The sequence below is a fragment of the Podarcis muralis genome, chromosome 2 (genome assembly GCF_964188315.1).
Source record: "Podarcis muralis chromosome 2, rPodMur119.hap1.1, whole genome shotgun sequence".
Classification (NCBI taxonomy): domain Eukaryota; kingdom Metazoa; phylum Chordata; class Lepidosauria; order Squamata; family Lacertidae; genus Podarcis; species Podarcis muralis.
Genome location: NC_135656.1, coordinates 112,774,307 through 112,791,606, shown reverse-complemented (window position 1 = coordinate 112,791,606; position 17,300 = coordinate 112,774,307). Strand labels below are relative to the sequence as shown.

Here is a 17,300-nt window from a genome sequence, read left to right as displayed (position 1 = left end):
CCCCATGACCCACCAGAACAGAGGGCACATGTGTCTGCCACAAAAACAATGCCCGTTTCGCCTTGGCAAGCAGAGCGAAAACAACAGGGTCACCGAAGAAGGGGAGCAAAAGGAAGGGGTGGCCCCATAGTGCTGCAACAGGACCACTTCCTCGCCTGCCAGGAAGCCTGACTGTTTAGGGCATAAGGTCTAGCCTGCAAACACCAGTTCGTGAGCCAAGGGGCCACTGACCAAGGAGGAGCAACCCTAGGTTTTTCTGGCAGCACCCAAAGGAAGTTGAGAGAATAAAGGTCAGGAAGGTGGGTCAACAACCCCAATGTTACCCCTGAATTTCTCAAGTGACTCTGGGGGCGCCCAATAACACACCAACCCGTGATTTTGATTTAGCTACAACTTGCTACCTCCCATTTATTTTTGATCTTTCGGGGGTGGAAGGGGACATTTTCCCCATCTTTATTTTCCATTTCATCAATTCTATCTAACGTTACTTGATTAAATTATTTTCCTCCAGTATTTCTTAATTTTTAATTCAAGCTTGCTGAATATCATTCATTCATATATCTGCATCTTTTTAGCCTATTCGGTTTTTATTTTAACCAGGCTATGGGCTATTTCCACCTATGTAATACTGATTAATATTTTTATCATTTCCCCCCCTTTATTTGCAATATATATCATTCATAAATGGTGATTTATACACTGCTGGTTTTTTGTTTTTGTAACCCCACCTCTCGAGACAGAAGCACCATGTGTCTTAGTTACGCTTAATTCTGAAGTCATTTCAGTTTTTAAACAAAGGTATCATCCCACAAATGTGTTCTGCTGATTTAGAATATTTTTCAGTTTTATTCAAGAAGTGTGAAGAAATATTTCTGTCCTTGTTCTTTCCCATGCAGAGCTACTTTATAATATATTTAATATTTAAAAATCTACAGAATTCTTACAAAGTAGTTCTAAGGATATGGGATTCATAAACTATTTTTGTCATCCAGAGCACTCATTATTCTCTCCTTACATAATCCTATGAAATTTAACTACAATTTGCTATTAGCTCTATCAATCAGATTGCAAACACTGAATCTTATTTGAGATTGCTATTCTAAACACACTTACTAGACAGCAAATCCCACTGAACACAGTGAGATATTTGTCTCAGTAAACATGCGCTCTGAATCAGTTGACTATATCCAATAAAACTGATTTTTCACAACACCACAATACTCAAAATCTAATACCTACTTCAATTAAGAAATATTTGTTTTTAAAAAACCAACGTGATAAATTAATATAATTATATTACATCAACCACTAATTAATCATCACAGGTCCCTAATTTGCCATCTCTCTCCTCACGATTGTAATGACTGCAGTAATCACACTGTGGAAAACATTTACAGAACGATGCATACATATCCAATATTAATTTGCTGGAGTCTTTTTATCCAACATTTAACCACAAGATTATTATGCATATCAAATGCCAACTGCTCTTATAAATCCCCCTATCTATTAAACCGATTAATAAGTTCCTTCTTTTATTTAACAACACCAACAAAGGTTGCCATAGTTCATAAAGTGAAACTCAGGACACAGAAGTTATTTTTGGCAAAGTTTTCAAGCCTTTTTTTGCTAAAAATTTTTTAAAAGTGTTTTTGAGCTACTGTATTTTTAATGACAATTGCCAAAATCTACACTACCGACATGGGCTATGTCTGGAAAATTCCACATGTATGTCAACCCTACTTTAAGATTGCACATGATCCTGACAAGTACAGTACTTTTGAGTGCCCTTCGATTTTGACCGCCAGTGTTAAGCAACTGCCATATTTTTCGCTCTATAAGACGTACCAGACCACAAGACGCACCTAGTTTTTGGAGGAGGAAAACAAGAAAAAAAATATTCTGAATCTCAGAAGCCAGAACAGCAAGAGGGATCGCTGCGCAGTGAAAGCAGCCTGCATTCGCTCCATATGACGCACACACATTTCCCCTTACTTTTTAGGAGGGAAAAAGTGAGTCTTATAGAGCAAAAAATACGGTAACTGTTCCAAACTCCTCTCCCACTGAACTCAAATGAGAGGCTGTAGAATCACAGAATCGTAGCGCTGGAAGGGATCCCGAGGGTCATCTAATCCAACCCCCTGCAAGGCAGGAATCTCCCCCCCCCCCCACCTTGGGGCTCAAACCCACAACCATGAAATTAAGAGTCTCATGCTCTGTTGCCGGAGCTACCCTATCTGAGTTAAGTGCAAAGCTCATGTTTTGCACGGATTGCCAAGCAGTTATGACCATGCCATGCTAGGTGGATTCAAGGTTTGACTATAAGGCAGCTTCACGTGTCTCGCTATGAGATTTGGAATTGCTTAAATTAGGCTGGGTTGTGCCTATTGATTCTCGCTTAATTCTTTCCAGTTGTCAGCGCCTAGGGGCTGTATCCAGCACTTGCAGCTGTGATCATGCAGCAGACTTCCACGAGTACAGCAAAACTTCTACTTCTTCTCCTGTCCACACCTTACACCAGCACCCTCAAAATCAATTCCAAGGGGATGAAGAAGTCAGGTTATTATTTTCCATCCTGCAAGGTGGAAAGGAGAAGAAATGGAAGTTCCGTTGCATAAGCAAAACTCCAGCGTTCAATGCAGCCCTTTGTAGTGATTGAGGTTGTGTTTTAAAAAAGAAAAAACGCCAGAAATTTCTGAGCCTGTTTAAAAAAACCCCAGAAAGCTTTAAAGCGTAATTTGAGCCATGCCCAACGCAAAAGAACAAGAAGCAATGAAATATTGCATGTATACACGCACATACATACTGTTTCTATGTAGTGGAATATCAAATCAATAAACGCAGCGTATTATAGGATTATAATGAAATTATAAATTATCGAAAGCAAACCACATAAATTGCAAGCTGGAACAAAACATGCAGCACAAAGCAAACATAGAGGGGAAATGAAGGTCACAAACACAGCACAAAGAGCCATGACTGGTACAGATGTACAGAATGGTGAGCCGCGAAACGAACTTCCCAAGTGCTAGGAATGAACTAGTTCAGTTTCGCAAAGTTCACTGGATTACTTCAAAATTCTCCAAAGCCGTCCCTATAATTCCCGGGGGAAGAGAACGTGAATTAAGTTTGTTTTAGGGGTAGAACTTTGAACCATGTCTAGTTCAGCTTCAGCTTCTTTCTCTTACGTGCGTTTTTGACCCTTCTAGACTCCTTGGGCCTTTAAAATCGTTAATTGTTCCAACAAAACAAAATAAACAATTCACACCTTGTCTTCTTAAACTATATCTCACTCTTCAGCACGGCAGCCTGTAGCATCCCGAATGCTGAGATTCTTTTTGGTCAAGGATCCTTTAGGCGCACTTGAATTGAACTGTAGACTGAACTAGTTTGTTTTGCAAAGGGAAGACACCGAACTGGGATAAGTTCCCTTTTGGACTCAATGAAGTTGAGCTAGTTCCTATGGGAAAAAAAGAGCTTTCTAAGCTCCAGACTGACTTTCCAACTTGGCTTTCAGCTAGGTAGCCAATAAGTAAATAATTCATTTAACACCCCCATCGTTTTATTTTTTTATATTTGTAGCCCACCTCTCCTCCAATGGGAAGCACATGCCGTCCCCCAAAATTTTATGTCAGTTTATTCTGGTGGGTTAGCGAGAAAAATCCTGTCGTGCAAAATGGTGGTTTAGGCAGGGCTGGCCTTGCATGAGGCGGCCGGGAAGGAGAGCTGAAGGCAAGAACTGGGGTCTTAATGGTACAAGAAGACTTTTCAAAGTGTTTGCCCTGGGAGGGCGAGGAAGGGCGCCATTTTGGCTCTGCTTCAGGCCGGAGATAAACATCATTAGACTCTGCTACAGGTTCCAAAATGGACTCTGTGTGTGTGTGTGTGTGTGTGTGTGTGTGTGAGAGAGAGAGAGATCATGCTCACCGCATACATTTAAAGCAGTATAAAACTACGGTCATGGCTTCCCCCCAATAATTATGGGAGCTATAGTTTGTTAAGGGTGCCGAGAGTACATTCCCCCTCTCAGTTCCCAGAGGGATTGACTGTTAAAACCGCTCTGGGAATTGTAGTCCTTGTGAGGGGAATAGGGAGGTCTCCTCACAACACTCGGCACCCTTAACAAACTACAGTTCCCAGGATTCCTTGGGGGAAGCCATGACTGTTCAAAGCGGTGCAACAGTGCTTTAAATGGGATCCCTGAGAAGGGGTCTGTGCATATTTTATACCCCCAAATCCACCCACTCTGTACCCACCTCTATGGGATCCATGTCAGGGTGAAGTACTATCTGGGCTAAGAGAGAGGTTCTCTCCTGGCGGTTGCAATGTCCTCATGGGATACTGCTTTTCCTTTCAGAAGCGCATGGTGACCGCACATTTAATGCAACCAGAATTACAGAAACACTGCCAGGAACCAGAGCTAAACCTCCTTCCTGTCCCTGGTGACCCTCCCAGCCATTAAGAACCAAGCCTGCCCCTATCTGTATATAAGCCTACTCCAGGGTCTGGTTTAATTTTAAAATTTAAATAACTTTTATTGTTTTTTCCAAAAAGGAGGAGGTTATACAAGATTCTGCAAAACAGTGCTATCAAACAGGACTCTAGTGGCAAGATACATACCCCGTATACAATTATAGATCATTGTCGAACATAAAATAAAGCCAAAATAAATAAATAAACAGCACCTACGCAGATGTGTGGAAGGTAACAACTAGAACTGTGTATGACACAGACGACGTAATGGTTGAGCAAGGCAAGTTCTGGGCTCTGTTGATCCCCCCTGGCACCCTCCATATGTTTCCAGACTAAAACTCCCTTCGTCTCTGACCGTTGGCCATGCTTGGCTGTGGCTGAATGGAGCTGAAAGGTTGATACCCTACACACTTTGAGCTCTGGCTCCACCCATCACAGACTTTGGCCCCACGCACTGCTGGCAGGATGTGGCCCCCAACAGATCACCCTCAAGAGAAAGTGGCCCTCAGTGTGTGTGTGTGGGGGGGGGAGTTTCACCACCCCTGCTCTAGAGTACGACAGAACGCTGCAAACCGTAATATACATAGCTAGATGCTCATAAGCATTATCTCGCCTTAGAGACACAGAACTGAGCATAAACAAGGCCGCTAAGCAGCAACCACCAAAGTACTTAAACGACAACAGTGCTAATCGGAAAACTGAAGTGCTTTCCCCTACCGTACCATTCCGATTCAAACCCTAACGCAACAGGTGCCCGGAATCGGGCTTCGGGTCGCAAAACTGCCATACGGAACATTTTAAAGCCAGCATTACAGATCAGAACAGCTTTGGTTATATATCTGTACGTTCAGCTGAAATCTTTCCTCTTCTCTCAACTACTCAAAAGCAGCTTATAATTTTCTTTAAGGTATTCAGCCCCGATTCCCGAAATTCTACTCTTCCTGCAGCTTCTGTGACTGATGGGAACATAGGTGTGGCTTAAGGAGATGTTCAGTATACGAAGGTGCAACTTTACAGAGGAGACGCTGAGGCTACTCCTTTGGGGACTGGAGGCTCCACAGCAATAAAGCATACCAGATATTCAAGGATAATGGGGGCAGCCCTCCGCAGTAACTTCACTCCTGAGCCGGACACTCGGAATCGAAAGAGTACATACCTGATTTCTCCCACACCGTTACAGCCTAGTAACAAGGACAGATACAAACATTTCAGAGTGGTGGGGTGACTGGCAAGGGCCTCTGCTGCCTTCAATATAAATGTGTTTATTCTCTTAGCCTGGGGGGTAAGCTCCAAAAAGCTAGAGCCAGGGAAAGGGCAGTTGCGGACAGCGCCAACTGGCTAGCACCCGTGATGTCACAAACAGCTTTCCCTGCTCCCCCGTTATGCAAACAGTCGTAAAATATTTGGTGGGTTGGGTTTTCCTGTTTGAGAAGGAACAACAGAAGAACGTACGTGAGGTCCGCTGGCTTGTTTGTTAAAGGTAGCCAACACACACAGCTGAGCCCATTTGACTTGTTGGTGTGTGGCTGCCCTGCTGACTGCAAAGTCAAGCTCAGGTAAAGAACTGTGGCTATTTGCTAAATACTAAATCCGTCTCCACCCCAAGGTACTTCTCACCTAAGCCTGAGAAGGTCCTCTTGGCATGCTTCCTATAGGTATCTGGTTGGCCACTGTGGGTGCAGGATGCTGGACAAAACGGGCCTCTGGCCTGATCCAGCAAATTCTTTTCATGTTCTTAACCAGGTGGTTAAGAAAGCCCAACAGTATTGCGGAAGAACGATGTCAATCATTCATACTGCATCACGGTGTGGTACGCTGGTTTGACATCATCTGATAGAAAGTGCCTGCAGAGGGTGGTGAATACAGCACAAGATATTATGGGCTGTCCCGTGAATCCGCTGGATGACATTGCAGAAGAACATTGCTTCAGGAGAGTGAGGAAAATTCTCAGGGATGATTCACACCCCGGCCGGCACTTTCTTGATCTCCTGCCCTCAGGCAGAAGATATAAAAGCAGGATTAGTCCCACCAATAGGGTAAAGAATAGCTTCTATCAGTGGGCTGTTAGGCTGCTGAATGAAAAGATAACAACGGAGCAACTGACTTTCGGGTTTAGTGTGTGTGTGTCAGTAAACGAGGGGAATTAAGTGAGCTGAGTGGGGGGTGCTCGTGTAATCTCACTGTATACAAGTTGTACAAGTGACAATAAAGTATTTCAATTCCAATTTCAATTAAGTGCTGGCTATTTGATACTGAATAAGGCCCCCCTTCTCCATCAAGCTCTCGAGATCGTTGAGGCGTTGGCTGGCTTTCGCTTTCAAGTGAACTCTGTGGTGAACGCGGAGGTGCGAGTGCCGAGCGAAGCACTTCCCGCACTCTAAGCATTTGTAGGGTTTCTCTCCTGTGTGGACTCGCTGGTGCTTCACGAGGTTGGACAGCTGCGAGAAGCATTTCTCGCACTCCATACACTTGTAGGGCTTCTCTCCCGTGTGGACTCGCTGGTGGCTCACCAGGGCCGAGCGCTGAGCGAAGCACTTCCCGCACTCCTGGCACTTGTGAGGCTTCTCCCCCGTGTGGACCCGCTGGTGGTTCACGACGTCCGAATGGATGGCGAAGCACTTGCCACACTCCAAACACTTGTACGGCCTCTCCCCCGTGTGGATGCGCCGGTGTTTCACGAGGTCCGACTGCTGGGCGAAGCACTTCCCGCACTTCAAGCACTTGTAGGGCTTCTCGCCCGTGTGCACCCTCTGGTGGTTCACGAGGTTTGACTGGTGAGCAAAGTGCTTCCCGCACTCCTGACACTTGTAGGGCTTCTCCCCCGTGTGGACTCTCTGGTGGTTCACGAGGACGGACTGCCGTGCGAAGCATTTCGCACACTCCAAGCACTGGTAGGGCTTCTCCCCCGTGTGGACCCTTTGGTGGTTGATGAGGACCGAGTGGCGTGCGAAACACTTCTCGCACTCGGGACACTTGTACGGCTTCTCTCCCGTGTGGACTCTCCGGTGCCTGACGAGCTGCGATCTCTGGGTGAAGCACTTCACGCACTCCAGGCATTTGTAGGGTTTCTCCCCCGTGTGGATCCTGTGGTGATTCACGAGGACGGACTGGCGCGAAAAGCACTTCCCGCACTCCAGGCACTTGAAGGGCCTCTCCCCTGTGTGGACCCGCTGGTGTTTCACGAGCTCCGAATGGTGAACAAAATACTTCGCACACTCCAAGCACTTGAAGGGCTTCTCTCCCATGTGGACCAAGCGGTGTATGACGAGATCCGGTTTGTGGGAGAACCATTTCCCACACTTGCGGCACGAGTTATGCTTCCTCAAGACACCTGGAAGGGGGTGAGAAGGGGGAGGGGACACTGACAGGACTGACCTTCAACTCCAGAAGAGGAAGAATCGTAGAAATGTCAATCAGGGTGAGTTGTGGGAAATAAGCTTTAAATTTTCTGGAGACATTTTTTGCCACAGAAAATGGTGGCAGCAGCAACCAGACTGCCAAATCGGGCGGCTTTAAAACTGGAAGCAAGCTGTAAATTTCCTGAGGTAAATTTTTGCTACAGAAAGTGGTGGCCACCAGACCGCCAAATCAGGTGACTTTAAAACAGGCTGAGACAAACTCACAGAAAAATAAGTCTCTTCATGGCTACTAAACGACTCAGGCCCTAAATATCTGAAAGACCGTCTCCTTCCCTGAAGACCCTCTTTGATGTTAAGATCAGAAGAGAGAGGGAGCCCTTTGGGTAGTTCAGAGGTCTGGTGGCTGGGGCGACCCGAGAGAGGGTATTCCTTGTGGCAGCCCCAAAGTTGTGGGATTCCCTCCCCACACAGGGTAAGCAAGTGATGTGGGAAGAGGCAACACAGCCAAATGTAATGGCTGAGACTCATGGCTGGCCATGTCTGGGTGATGGGGACACTCCTCAATGGATTATCTGCCTGTTGGCGTGCCCTAGCCTCTCACCTGAGCACCTGCTGCCCAAGTTCTGAGGATCTGGTACCCAGGGAGCTTCTCCTTGTTCCAGGCGAGTGATGAGGACAGGCTTTGCAACCGGAAACCCTTGATAAAAGATTTTCAAAAAATTAAAAACCCTCCTCTTCCCGGACCATCAGAAAGCAGCAGTTCTTTCTCCCTAGCTTAACAAAACAAGGAAGCAAAGTTCCTTACCTAAGGAGGTCACATTCTCATAATTCTCCATCATGACCTCTCTGTATAGAGCTCTCTGATTTGGGTCCAGCAGAGCGCCTTGTGCCTCTGTGAAATAGACGGCCACATCTCTGAAAGTCACCAGCCTCTGGAAGAAAGAAGAATCCTCATCTCAGCCTCAAAAGCTCTCACCCGCAGAGAGAAAACGAAAGTCTGCGAACGTCTCTACATTTCATTCCATAGTATTTATATACCAGTGTGGTTCAAACAATCAGTCCCTCTTCCCAGAGAGCTCTGGGAACTGTAGCTCTGGAAAGGGAGGAGGGGTCTCTTAACAACTCTCAGCACCCTTAACAAACTACAGTTCCCAGGATCCTCTGGGGGATCCGATGACTGTTGAAAGTAATGTTAATAGTGTATTGTATCATGTGCATGCAAGCCAGATGCGCAATCCCTCAATGGGCACCACTTTTCCATGGAGTTAAAAGGGTATTTTTCCATGTACAGTGGTACCTCTGGTTGCGAATGGGATCCATTCCAGAGGCCCGTTCGCAACATGAAAAGAGCACAACCCGCAGTGGCGCGTCTGCGCACACGCGGGTTGCGATTTGCCGCTTCTGCACATGTGCGTGACGTCATTTTGCGTTTCTGCACATGCGCGAGCAGCAAAACCTGGAAGTAACCCCTTCCGGTACTTCCAGGTCGCCGCGGGACGTAGCCTGAAAGAACGTAACATGAAGCAAACATAACATGAGGTATGACTGTACCCCAATCACTTCCACTTGGAAGGACTTTGGACCCCCAACATCTTACCTGAGTTGGCTCAGCTGCAGCTCTTTCCCATCCTCTAGAAGGAGGAGACAATCCGGACAGAAACATGGCCCTCATTTTGTCTTCTGTAGGAGTTAAAAAGCCAAAGGAAAAAGTGGTTCATTTCAAGTACAAAGGAGGTGTGGTGGTGGGGGGGGGGAATCTCGTTTTTCAACATTACATTAGATTTTCTGAGGTAAAATGGACGATGGGGAAAAGAGACACACATACCCCTATATTCCCCTCTCAGAGCTACAGTTCCCAGAGTTCCATGTACAGTGGTACCTCCGGTTAAGTACTTAATTTGTTCTGGAGGTCCGTTCTTAACCTGAAACTGTTCTTAACCTGAAGCACCACTTTAGCTAATGGGGCCTCCTGCTGCTGCCACGCCGTCGGAGCACGATTTCTGTTCTTATCCTGAAGCAAAGTTCTTAACCTGAAGCACTATTTCTGGGTTAGCGGAGTCTGTAACCTGAAGCATCTGTAACCTGAAGCGTATGTAACCCGAGGTACCACTGTAAAGAGGATTTGCACCACTCTGGGAATTGTAGCTTAGTGGGGGTGGGAGGGAAAAGCCACCATTTACCCTTTTTGCTCCACACCCAGGGCCGGCCCAATACATTTTGCGGCTTGAGGCAAAGGGACAAGCTGGCAGAAGCTGACCACGTAGGCGGCCAAACGTGCTTCAGCGCTGGCGAGAGGACAGCAGCCTCTTCCACCTCACCTGAGGCTAGCAAGCCACCTTTGGAGGTGCAGGCCAGGCGACATGGCGCTTGCTCAACTCCATCCTCCCAACAGTTCAGCCCCATTCTCTGCCTCACCTGCTGCCCTGAGGCGGCCACCTCAGTCACCCTAACAGCAGGCCCTGAGCACCCTCATCCAAAGAGATCCCAGGGGCATTGAGACATCTCTCCAGGTAAAGGAGCAAGGCACACAATAAAACAGGAAAACGCAAACTAAAAACCAAAATCCGTTGCCCAACTGAGCAGAGCACTTCCTGCATCTGACAGCGCAGACTCCAGTCCGCAAAAACTTCTGCCTCCATGACTTCAGGCGCCCTGAGGCTCTCTTTGCTGTGTTAGACTTGCATCCTTGCCCCCCCCCCCGGACTCTGCCCTCCCGCACATGCGTTTTGGAGTAGGGGTCAAGAAGGAGGATGCTATCGGAGGCTACTAGCCACAATGGCTACGTCTTTCCTCCACTGTCGGAGAGACAGCATGCTTCTGTATACCTGTTGCCGGGAATCGCAAGCAAATGGACTGCTCTTGCACCCGGGTCCTGCTTGGGGCCACTGGGTTGGCAACTGTGAGACCAGGACTGGGTGAATCCTGCTTTCGGTGCACCATATTGATTGGTTTGCAATCCTTTTTTTTAGCCACCCCTCATCCAAAGAGTAAAGGGACGCGGGTGGCGCTGTGGGTAAAACCTCATCGCCTAGGACTTGCCGATCGCATGGTCGGCAGTTCGAATCCCCGTGGCACGGTGCGCTCCCATCGTTCGGTCCCAGCGCCTGCCAACCTAGCAGTTCGAAAGCACCCCCGGGTGCAAGTAGATAAATAGGGACCGCTTACCAGCGGGAAGGTAAACGGCGTTCCGTTTGCTGCGCTGGCTCGCCAGATGCAGCTTGTCACGCTGACCACGTGACCCGGAAGTGTCTGCGGACAGCGCTGGCTCCCGGCCTATAGAGTGAGATGAGCGCACAACCCTAGAGTCTGTCAAGACTGGCCCGTAAGGGCAGGGGTACCTTTACCTTTACCTCCAAAGAGATCCATAGATGTCAACGTTTTCCTTTTTTTAAGGGAAATTTCCTTATTCCGAATAGGATTCCTCGCAAGAAAAGGGGAAAGTTGACAGCTATGAAGAGATCCCAGGGGCACTGACACAGCTCTCCAGTTAAAGGAGCGAGGCACACAATAAAATGGGAAAACGCAAACTAAAAACCAAAGTTGTTGTTTTTTATAAAGTCCTGCTACTACCCTGTGGGCCGCGAGATGCTGTTTGTTGCCCCCAACTCTAACCCCCCCTAATGGTCAGGGATGATGGGAATTGCAGCCCAGAAAAATCGGGGGGGGGGGGAGCACCCAGCAGGGCTGCAAAATTGCTGGATGATCCGACTTCTTTTTGCTTTGCTTTAAAAAATCTGTTTCTTCCTGCCCTTCCCTTCCCATCTCGTTCGATTGCTAAAAAGGGGAGGGCAGCAGGCGCCCAAGCAAGCCATGATCACCTTCTGCCCCCCGTTTTTGCCTCGCTCCAATGAATTCCCCCCATTCTTCTTCCACCTTTCCAAGGTTTGGGGTTTGGGGTTTGGGGGGTGGGAGCGGCGGCGGGAGAGGAAACAAAGGAAAACTCACAAAGCCCTGCAGCCGCTCCCTTCTCCACCCCACACCGCTTCCAGATCCATCACCCTCAAAATCTCAGAATCAGAAAAGTGGGGCGAGGGGGAGGAAAGATGGGAGCCCACCCCACCCACCCTCCTTCTCCAGGAGGGCAAGCGCCCCTCTTTCTGGAGCCTCACCTGCATTGGCTAAATTGCGCACAGGCTCCTCCAGGATGCAATTCACCAAGGTTGCGGCGGGGCGCCACCCCACCGCACCCCACTCCCAGCAGATCCCTTCCCGCTCCCCAACCTCCCCACCCCCAGATCCAATGTCTCCGCTAGATCTCTTGGGATTCAGGCAGCCTGACCCTGGCTGCTGGGACTTGTAGTCCTCTTTTTCTCCCCTCTCTCTCGCCCCCTCCTTTGCGTCTGCCCCGCACAAAAACCAAGCAGAGGGGATTCTGGGAGCTGTAGTTCCCCCAGCGCCACCCTCGCCTGTGATTTATGAGCAAACGCCAGGCTATCGAGAGCACTGCTATTAAAAATATTAAAAAGGGTCTGCGGTGGCCTTGCGTTTTTCAAAACCAAACAGAAAGCAACAACAGCTTTCGGGGGGTTATAAGCCCATCGCGGTTTCATTCCGATCAAGCTCTTGCCCAAAATTCACTAAAGTGTTTTATGTTTCCTAAATGGTGTGCTTTATGACGACTCTCGTCTGATCTGCAGCTGAAGAACATCTTTGGTTTAAAGGGAGGTCAGAGTGAACTAGCTGTTAAAGGTAAAAGGGACCCCTGACCATTAGATCCAGTCGTGGCCGACTCTAGGGTTGTGGCGCTCATCTCGCTTTACTGGCCGAGGGAGCCGGCATACAGCTTCCGGGTCATGTGGCCAGCATGACTAAGCTGCTTTTGGCGAACCAGAGCAGTGCACGGAAACGCCGTTTACCTTCCCGCCGGAGTGGTACCTATTTATCTACTTGCACTACATACTTTTGAACTGCTAGGTTGGCAGGAGCAGGGACCGAGCAACGGGAGCTCACCCCGTCGCGGGGATTCGAACCGCCAACCTTCTGATCGACAAGTCCTAGGCTCTGTGGTTTAACCCACAGCGCCACCCGCGTCCCTGAACTAGCTGTTAGGTTGCGTTTATTGCTTAGAGAAAAACAAGCTAGCAGGCAGTTTGGTTCCTTCTCATGTGTAGCAGCGTTTGCACCTCTTCCCCTTGCTCCTCCTGAACCTGGGCTTAAATGTCCGCATGCAAACAACCGATGCAATGGCTGTTGTACTCCTGGGATAGCTCAGTTGGTAGACCACGAGACTCTTAATCTCGGTCATGAGTTCGAGTTTGGGCAAAGATTCCTGCATTGCAGGGGGTTGGACTAGATGATTCTAAAATGGTCTCATTCGCTGCAGCACAACCTTCTTTCGGACCAGGCCAGGCTGAGGTCGCTGCAGGGTAGAACTCAGGATTGCCAGAGCCTCTGTTTCCTTTTGGATTTCCAGATCTTTTCCTCAAAAGGCGCCCTAGTCTAGCCCTTTCACTTATAGGGATATAATGAGAAATACTCATAACACATTCTGGTTTTTTTTGAAACACAGCACCTCGCTTGTATTTGAGCTTCATTAGCAAAATATGGTTCAGTGGTTCTAATTATTCCATTGCTCCCTGCTCCTAAGGAACTTACGTAGTAACTGGGGAGAAATGAATATGAGTGAGTTCGGTTGCAGTTGGCAAGAATGAGAATTATTATTATTATTATTATTATTATTATTATTATTTATTATTATTATACCGCCCTTCATTCAAAGATCTCAATATGGTTCCCAGAACAAAAATGCGCGATAAAAACTCAAAATGCATAATAAAAACAGAAACAAATCTATAACCCCCTTCCTCCTTCCACAAACATGTAAAAGGATATGAGGTGTCAGTCAGCCCAAGTCCTGATTAAACAGGAACATTTTTACCTGGCACCTAAAGATGACTAATAAAGGTGCCCGGCGAGCTTCCCAGGGGAGACCATTTCACAAATGAAAATAATTTGAATAACAGTCCCAACAGTATGGAATGCCTCTGTCACATGACTCACAGTCAGCCAATCACATGAGAGATAACGGTGCCGTGGGCTTTGAAGATGCTCAAACTCAGGACGAAAGGGGAAAATGTGCAGGCATGCTTGGCAAACCCTCACCATGATCAGCTCCCATCCAGAAACCAATGTCCCCACTGTGGAAGGACGTGTGGATCCAGAATTGGCCTCCACGGTCACTTATGGACTCACCGTTAAAACCGTGTTCATGGAAGACAATCTTACTCAGCTACGAGTGATTGCCAAAGAAGAAGACTGCCAAAGGAATAACTTTCTGTGTGTGAGTGAGAGAATCATTTGTTCCAGAAACAGAGAAGAACAGAAAAGAAGCAGCAGAAGGCTGAGATTGTTTTGTCTATGCAAGGACGTTTTCTGTGGAAACTGTTCTTTGGACTTGCCAGTGGCGTAGCGTGGGTTGTCAGCACCCGGGGCAAGGCAAGTAATTTGCGCCCCCTAACCCGTGGATTTGCGCCCCCTAACCCATGGATTTGCCCTAACCCCAGATGTTGCGCCCGGTGCGGCCGGCCCCCCCTGCACCCCCCACGCTACACCACTGGGACTTGCGCAGTGTGACAGGAAGTACTGATAACAATGGTTCTTTGAGTCTCTTGCTTGCGTCTTGCGGTGAGAGAAGCAAAGGGAAAGTGTTGGACTCTGGTTGGACTCTAAGCATGCCTTGACCACTACAGTGGTGAACGTCTGTATAGAGCCAGTATGGTGTAGTGGTTAAGAGCGGTAGACTTGTAATCTGGGGAACTGGGTTTGCTTCCCTGCTCCTCCACATGCAGCTGCTGGGTGACCTTGGGCCAGTCACACTTCTCTGAAGTCTCTCAGCCTCACTCACCTCACAGTGTTTGTTGTGGGGGAGGAAGGGAAAGGAGAATGTTAGCCACTTTGAGACTCCTTAAAGGGAGTGAAAGGCGGGATATCAAATCCAAACTCTTCTTCTTCTATATATTTGCTACTGATATGCTTTTATGTCTGTCAAGTAAAACTCTGCACTTAACTGAATCTTTATGGCGTCCATGAGTATTTATTGCCTACCGTGTGAAACTTCAATCCCGAAGACACTTCTAAGGAAGGAGCTTCGTTGAGATGTAACACTGCCGAGTATGGATACTGGCACAAACACGGAACGAAAGTGATGTTGGACCCAATCCTTCTAAAGTATCTATCAGAGGTTGATGGGTTTATCCAATAATAAAGGTAAAGGGACCCCTGACCATTAGGTCCAGTCGTGGCCGTCTCTGGGGTTGCGGCGCTCATTTCGCTTTATTGACCGAGGGAGCCAGCGTACAGCTTCCGGGTCATGTGGCCAGCATGATTAAGCTGCTTCTGGCAAACCAGAGCAGTGCACGGAAATGCCGTTTACCTTCCCACCGGAGTGGTACCTATTTATCTACTTGCACTTGGATGTGCTTTCGAACTGCTAGGTGGGCAGAAGCAGGGACCGAGCAACGGGAGCTCACCCCGTCGCAGGGATTCGAACCGCCAACCTTCTGATCAGCAAGTCCTAGGCTCTGTGGTTTAGACCACAGCGCCACCCGCGTCCCTGATCCAACAATAACCCCATGCTAAAAAATACATCGCAATTCAACATAAGCAAACATTCCTATTTCAGGAAATTAATCCATTATCCTTAACACCCCTTTTAATTTACCTGAAATAACAAAATATTTATCTTACATAACCTCTTGCCCCACCCTGCAAAATCTAAAAACTTAGATTTACTACTATAGGTTTTGTAAAGGCTCCTATTAAAGGCTTTGTTTACACTGCTCTACCTCCCTGCCTAACCACCCCAAAGCTATGACTCCATTTGTGGATATTTTTGGATACAGTATTTCTGGTATGGATTGAAGAGAGAGCAGCAGAGAGGGCGTTTAAAAGTGTGTTTAGAGAGTGCTCCCAGTTTCCGCTTATGAGCACGGGGGCCCAGAACATAACCCTGACGTAAGTGGGGGGGGGGGGGACACACCTGTAATCTGGATTACTGTAGACAAGATATTCCAGTGCAGGAACGGCCGCAGCTGCTGTGCGACGAAGCTGGATCCAGAAACAATCTTGCTCACCTTCAGGTTATTTTATTTGCCACTCGCCCTGCCACGTGGCAGGCACAATGATGTGCACTCACCAGTGCTTCGGTCCTTAAAAGTGAGGCTCCACTATGCAAGTCTGGCTTGCTTCACAGGCAATAGCTTTTGTGTTCCAAGGAGAAGCTCAGGCTCCACAATCGTAGGGAGGAAACCAGGAGCTATTGCGGCCTAGGACCCACGTACCTACAGGACCGCCTCCCCTGGTATGCCCCATGGAGGACCTTAAGGTCCACAAATGACAATATTTTGGAGGTCCCAAGTTGCAAGGTGGTTAGATTGGTCTCAACTTGGGCCAGGGCCTTTTCAGTACTGGCCCCGACTTGGTGGAACACTCTGTCACAAGAGACTAGGCCCTGCGGGACTTGACATCTTTCCGCAGGGCCTGCAAGACAGAGCTGTTCCGCCTGGCCTTTGGCTTGGACTCAGTCTGACCCTTATGTTTCCCTCCCCTTAGTGTCTTGATTTATCGGCTACTTTTAAAATGAGGCTGCATTTTAAATTGCATTTTAACCTATACAGTGGTACCTCGAGTTAAGGACTTAATTCGTTCTGGAGGTCCATTCTTAACCTGAAACTGTTCTTAACCTGAAGCACCACTTTAGCTAATGGGCCCCCCTGCTGCTGCCGCGCCACCGGAGCACGATTTCTGTTCTCATCCTGAAGCAAAATTCTTAACCCGAGGTACTATTTCTGGGTTAGCGGGGTCTGTAACCTGAAGCGTATGTAGCCTGAAGCATATGTAACCCGAGGTACCACTGTATTTTAAATTGTATCCCCCCCCCCCATTACGTTTTTACTGCGATTTTATTGGTGTTAGCCGCCCTGAGCCCAGCTCTGGCCAGGGTATAAATAAAAATTATTATTATTATTATTATTACACCAACCACTGATCCACAGCAAAAGCAGGGCTTTGGTTAAAAGCATTGGCTTTCCACCTCCGCAGAACTGCCCCTGGCGTTCAGGAATCCATGAGGTTCCATCAGCCTCCAGGGACAGACCATCCAATCTGGCCTTACCACCCATCCAGACTTCATGAGAGATGGTGGTCCAGGGGGATGCACTGCACACACAACCTCTTGTATGTACACAGAACCCTATTTATAGTTCTAGGAAGAAATACCACGCAGTCGTGGGCATATGATGCCAGTGGGCACAACACTATAATATTAAAGTATAACCCCTGCTCACTGAGCAATAGCAGCTGGTTGAAACCAGTTTTTTTTCAAAAATCCTTGACTCGCTACCTGTCCGCTGGCAGCTCTCACCTCCTTGCATTCCTTCTCTTGCAACATGGTTCCCAGTTTATGTGCCACTGGGAGTCTAGACATGTTCTGGACGGGCATGTGAGTCATGTATGTGAGTGCCAGGCTTT

General features: G+C 47.8%; 1 protein-coding gene across 4 annotated transcripts in view; it reads right to left on the bottom strand.

Annotated features, from left to right (window-relative positions):
• The window catches only part of LOC144326153 (uncharacterized), a 33,856-nt gene extending 20,123 nt beyond the window's left edge, over positions 1–13,733 (bottom strand). The window contains exons 1-5 of one of the 4 annotated variants that reach the window (XM_077922369.1): positions 11,942–12,153; positions 9,430–9,512; positions 8,638–8,764; positions 8,434–8,529; positions 6,783–7,804 (exon numbers count right to left, since the gene is read on the bottom strand). In XM_077922369.1, the coding sequence (XP_077778495.1) occupies positions 6,783–7,804; positions 8,434–8,529; positions 8,638–8,764; positions 9,430–9,504 (1,320 nt within the window). In that variant the 5' untranslated portion in view covers positions 9,505–9,512; positions 11,942–12,153. Of the gene's footprint in view, positions 1–4,509; positions 7,805–8,433; positions 8,530–8,637; positions 8,765–9,429; positions 9,513–10,997; positions 11,628–11,941; positions 12,154–13,710 lie in introns of those variants that run through there. The other 3 variants (XM_077922344.1, XM_077922351.1, XM_077922361.1) reach the window with 3 other exon arrangements.
• Between the last annotated feature and the right edge of the window lie 3,567 nt (positions 13,734–17,300).